Raw genomic sequence first — 5242 nt, 5'->3', positions numbered from 1 at the left:
AAAGAAAAAACAAAGGAACGACTTTTTAGTGAAACAAAAAACGTCATTCACTCAAATATACAAATAAATACTAGCAAAGGCATTACATTGATAAAAAAAAAATTCATATACTCTGATTTATGTTTGAAAAACATACTGAAAAGTATTAGTAATAAAATGTAGACTCAAATGGCTAATAAGCATTTTTATCTATCTCAGGGTCATTAATATCACAGTCTCTAACGGAGGGTGTAACGACAAGAATTTAGGTGTATACTTGACCAGTAAACGATGTCCAATTGTGTTTAAGTTAGAAAAGGTGAATGGAGTGTCTGAGGCTGTTGGAGCAGAGATCTATTTGCACAATAAATATACAAAATATCCGGCAAGCCTTGTTCCTCTTTTCGACGTTAATTTAAACTTAGACACAAAATAACCAAATTAGACAAAGAGTGAGTGTGATATATGGGACCGGTGGCAAAAAATTTTAATCCTCATTTTGTAATACCCCAAGAATTATTATTGAGAGATTATTTTTAGGAAACACCCAAAGGTATAACTCTGTATACGCATGATATATGTGATAGCCACATTCATAACTATTTTTATTTATTCATTATTCTATATTTCAGATCAGATCTCTTCCAGCAAGTATTAAACAAGTCACAGCTAATATCACTTTAAAAGAATCTATCATACATCTCAAGCCTGGAGAGCTCAAATGGATATATTTTAATATTGAGTTGCCTCCAAATTCATATTCAAAAATGATTCTTGCTTTGAAGAGCTCCACATTTGGGAATGTGGCAGCTTTTCATGTCATGGATTTGAACTATTCAAAAGAGGATACTAAATATAAAACACACAGTTTTTTACCTCCATTCGAACTCAAAAGATCGGAAGTGAATGATAATTATCCCTCACAAGTAATTACTTTTTTTTTAAACTGTGAAAGCTAAATACTATAATTTTTATTATTATTTTTTTGGATGTATTGACTACATTACAAAAAATCCAAAAATCCAGAGCTGAAATACAGTTCAGTTCATACTAGGGTTTCTCTCTTGAAATCCACTTTACCTAAGATTTATCGAGCTTTTACATAAACACGTTATCATTAAAACAAAATATATATAAACAGTACGGTTTCAAAGATTGTGTCACTTTTAATTGTGACGTCATTGAAGACATTATACAAAATATTGGTGCAGGTGTTGGTTGAATTGTCATAAATATTTCAAATAACCTATATTTTCAGAAAGATGTAATTAATGTTGGACCAATCCATTTATCATCTGGATTGACAAAAGACGACTTTGTTTTTAAAATTTTGGTTAGAATGACAGATGATGATTTTATCACACATAATTCTACTCAAAGTCTACTGTTAGAGTGCATTTACCCGGCATCAAGTTCGAATGTGACAGGTATGACGACAAATAATTATAATCCAATTTAGAGAAATTCAAAACTTTATCAAAATTAAAAGTGCTCCAAGAAGTTATTGTTGTTCGAAAAATTTGGCAAAGCTATGCTCATATTGAAATGAGTGGCTCAGTGTTAAATGGTAATAGCTCATCAGCTGGGTTCTGTCCAGGGTGAGTAAGGACATTTTATATAAAACAGAGGGGCCCGATACGAAATTGTTGCGATATTTAATGAATTATTTTTGATGGGATTTTATAAAGAAAAAAAAACAGAGATTATTTGTTTCTTTCTGATAGAATAATTCCCATTTTTTAAAAGTGAATACTAACTTAAAAAATATATGTTTAAATAAAACTGATATATTATCTATTCACTACTGCTAATTTCAATGTTTGCTAGATATAGTTCGTTATAGCAGTAATTTATTTTCTCTCCACAAAATCATATATCCTACTGCTTATGTTAAAAAAGGTCTAAATTCAGTAATACTAATTAATTTAATAAATGTTGCGATAGGTAAACAGCTCTCCTCCAAAACATAATAGAAAGGAGAATCATGTTATTTTCCAGTTTCTTTAGTTTTACATACTGACAGGGGATTTTATATTACTGACTTAGGCCTCTCAGGTAAACCCCGTCAAAGAGGAGATGACCAAATGTCTAGGGGCATTGATAAGAGGGAAGGAAAATAATTATTTCGATTGAGGGGATACATGAAATCATGAGCTGTCTAAATACGGGTTGTGAAAAGTTTTTCTTTTTTATTCCTGTCAATTTCGTCTCGGGATCCCTGTAAGTATATTTTCATAAATTAAAAGTATATAATTGCTATACATAGATCAACCGTTCAAATTGAATTACGAATTAAACACTCGGATAAATCAAGTGGTGAGTGTCATTACTCCTTACTCCGGATTCTTAAAGCGCCAAATGTAATATATGATGAAGCAGTCAATTCATATGAAAGCAACTATCCTTTGAATAACATGACTGTTATTGTGGATTCCACAACAAACCTTCTTAAATTTCGATTTGATATGATCGACCTGTCAACGGATATTAGTTTAAGGTTTAATTTAAGTGTGAAGGAAGATAAAATTGGGCTCTACTCAAATGGTTCAGCCAAATTGGTTCTGCTGCCACATATGATTTGTCATATAAAGACCCTGAAGGAAAGCTATGGAGCCTCTTCTTACTCTATCATAGATTTCAATTTCTCATACTGTAATACACGTACGTTAAAATTCAGCATAAACCCTTTTACTTAATATGAATACAATTATAAAGAATGGTTCTTCATTTTTAGCATTACGACAGATACCAATGAATCAAACATGTCAAGTTAATTCTAATTCTATTTATCCAAATACATCTCCACTGGACATTACAAATGCAAAAGGTATTATACGAAATAGTTATCATAAGACAGGCTCCTCCCACCATTTTTGTAAGTGAAGGATCAAATTAACCTGTAATTAAAAAAGAATTGGGTGAAGAACTCTCCTCATTTCCCCAGACATCCCCTGTTTTATATATTCCAATAGTATTCGGTGGACCTTTTTCATAAATTCATGTGATGTTCAGTTTTATGGGTTAAGTCGATTTTAAGAATATAAAAAGTGGATCTGTTTGTGTAAATGAGAACGGTTGACCTCTATAATTTATAGTACAATTGGAATTTGTAGAAAAATATAAATATAAAAATATTCAAAGATGAAAAACATTTATAAACATGTTTATATTTTTGAGCTAGTAAGTGTTAAATGATGCATTATCAAGACCATCTTCAGTTCAAAGAATTTGAATAAGTCCAAGTATTTATAAAAAATGTAAATGTAGGTAACTTTGAGAGACGATAGAGTTACTTTATAAACTATGGTGCTGCTTGTCTTGATAATTCTTTCTTTGATAATACAAATGTCTGCAGTTACTAGCGTATAATTTTTCTATTTCATTGTATGCTCATCCAGATTTAGATAACTTTTACATCTTTAATGGTATTGATATAACATTATATGACGCAAACAAGTTCGAATAGACAGCTAGAATGTTTTACAGAGGGTTTTTATATATTATTCTTATAAATTAACATTTTCTTTCATTTGGTCTATAAATAGATACTTGGAAGAGAATTAAATGATTATCTTCAATTAATTCTATAAAAGTTAAAAAAATATCGGAGATTTAACAAAACTATATTAATTTCATCATCAGGTTGGAAATCCAATGTAAAACATCATGGTCTAACAGAACACAGATTGGATTTTGATTTTTTACTGGGGATGTCATTGACTGGATTTTACTTTGAATCAGACTCAAATTATCTGGTCCCTCAAAAAATGAAATTTCACTTCAGTTTCATCAAAAATGGCTATCATTCTCAAATATCTGAAATCAAAGTTGAACCCAATCAGTTTATTCAGTTTCCTCAAGCTATGAATGGACGATACGTTCGAATAACAATTAAAGAAGTGTCAGAGCCATCCCAGTTGGATCAAAAACCCATCTTTATAAAAAAGTAAGCTCCATTTTACGTTGAGTCATTCTCTAATTAGTTAATGTATCCTTTTTAACCATGTAAGCCTAAAATGGACGGGTACAAAAATATTGAGTAAAGAAACCTACACTTGTGCTCCTCCATCTCCAGACACGTTCATCCGATCCTACATAATAGATACCAAGAACAAGATCTTATATGTTTGCGACACGGATCCAGATCTTGATAGACCAATTTGCTATTCTCGACATCATGAAACTGAAAATATTAAAAGTAAAGTATTTTAATTTTTATTCAAACTTACGTTTCAATTTATGAATTTCGTTTTTCAACGCCTAGAACTTCCACTCTATGTGCATGGCATAGTAGGCTACAAAAGCCCTGGACGAGTCTTTTTCTCAGGGCCAGATGGAAAGGCTCATCTATCGTCAACAAACGGAGAAATTATTGAGACTCATCCAGCACTTGATGCGTCTCAAATTTCTGTTTTAGAGAGTCCCATACACCTTCCTGGATATGAACCTTTGGAATGGCCATCTAACATTCCTTCAGTGGAAATAGATGGAGTGCCTTATAAAGCAACCTTTGAGGGTATTTTAATTGGGGATGATTTAAAAATAAAATGGAAATAAGACAGAATAAAATAATATTTATATGTAATTTTACTTCTAGTCTCGTGAACTTAATAAAAATTATGATTTTAATTGAAGTATGGAAGTAAAGATCAGCATCTCTTATAATTTTAAATTATGTGGACCTACATTAGACTGTCCCATTTTCAGAATCAATTTTTCGTCCCTACATATATACACTCCTTGCTGGCGACAATTAAAAAACAAAGACTTTGTCCTAGTTTGAGTTTTTACAAGTCATTTTTGACGTGGTAGAGGCTTTTTTTTAACTAAACCTAAATAAACACGACAGTAATACGAATTCAACGTCATAAATTATAATATTAGTAGACATAATGGATTATTCATATTGGATAAGAACATACATCAGCATAATATCAAGTAAAAGTAGTTATTTGCACTTCGCGATGATCGCAGATGTGTTAGAAGAAGAGGAGGCGTTTTGCTGTATTTACACGATTGTCCATAAAGAAATTAAAAATATTTGGAGCAAAGGTTCAATTTCAACAGTAACTATGGAACGAGTTATTCAATTGTTTAAAGCCTATTTTAGAAAGTACTTTCATTTTAAATATATCCCAAAAGCAAAAGAAATGATTGTTTTCAAAACAAACTAAAGTGTTTCTTGGAGTAATCCGAGAAGCTTTTTGACGTAGCTACTTGTTAATGTACTTCGTTTGAATCTTTTGTATAGAACCTAAAAAAA

The 5242-nt window shown here is 31.1% G+C and overlaps 1 protein-coding gene across 1 annotated transcript; it reads left to right on the top strand.

Moving 5' to 3' along the window:
• The first annotated feature begins 615 nt into the window (after positions 1 to 615).
• On the top strand, positions 616 to 4611 carry LOC121124315 (uncharacterized). Its single transcript, XM_071891023.1, has 8 exons — positions 616 to 905; positions 1238 to 1406; positions 1469 to 1577; positions 2246 to 2640; positions 2714 to 2806; positions 3622 to 3925; positions 3990 to 4177; positions 4244 to 4611. The coding sequence occupies exons 1-8, from the start codon at positions 747 to 749 to the stop codon at positions 4534 to 4536; spliced, it is 1710 nt and encodes a 569-aa protein (XP_071747124.1). The 5' UTR covers positions 616 to 746; the 3' UTR covers positions 4537 to 4611.
• Positions 4612 to 5242: the final 631 nt, after the last annotated feature.

The sequence above is a fragment of the Lepeophtheirus salmonis genome, chromosome 9 (assembly GCF_016086655.4).
Source record: "Lepeophtheirus salmonis chromosome 9, UVic_Lsal_1.4, whole genome shotgun sequence".
Classification (NCBI taxonomy): Eukaryota; Metazoa; Arthropoda; class Copepoda; order Siphonostomatoida; family Caligidae; genus Lepeophtheirus; species Lepeophtheirus salmonis.
Note: the sequence above shows the minus strand (reverse complement) of the source record. Positions and strands in the feature narration are given on the sequence as shown.

Bases quoted from the DNA above. Each gene is read 5' to 3' on its own strand.
- LOC121124315 (XM_071891023.1), top strand. From the start codon at position 747: ATGATTCTTGCTTTGAAGAGCTCCACATTTGGGAATGTGGCAGCTTTT. The intron at 2,641-2,713 runs GTACGTTAAAAT...CTTCATTTTTAG, and splicing joins TTTCTCATACTGTAATACAC to CATTACGACAGATACCAATG. The intron at 2,807-3,621 runs GTATTATACGAA...TTTCATCATCAG, and splicing joins GGACATTACAAATGCAAAAG to GTTGGAAATCCAATGTAAAA.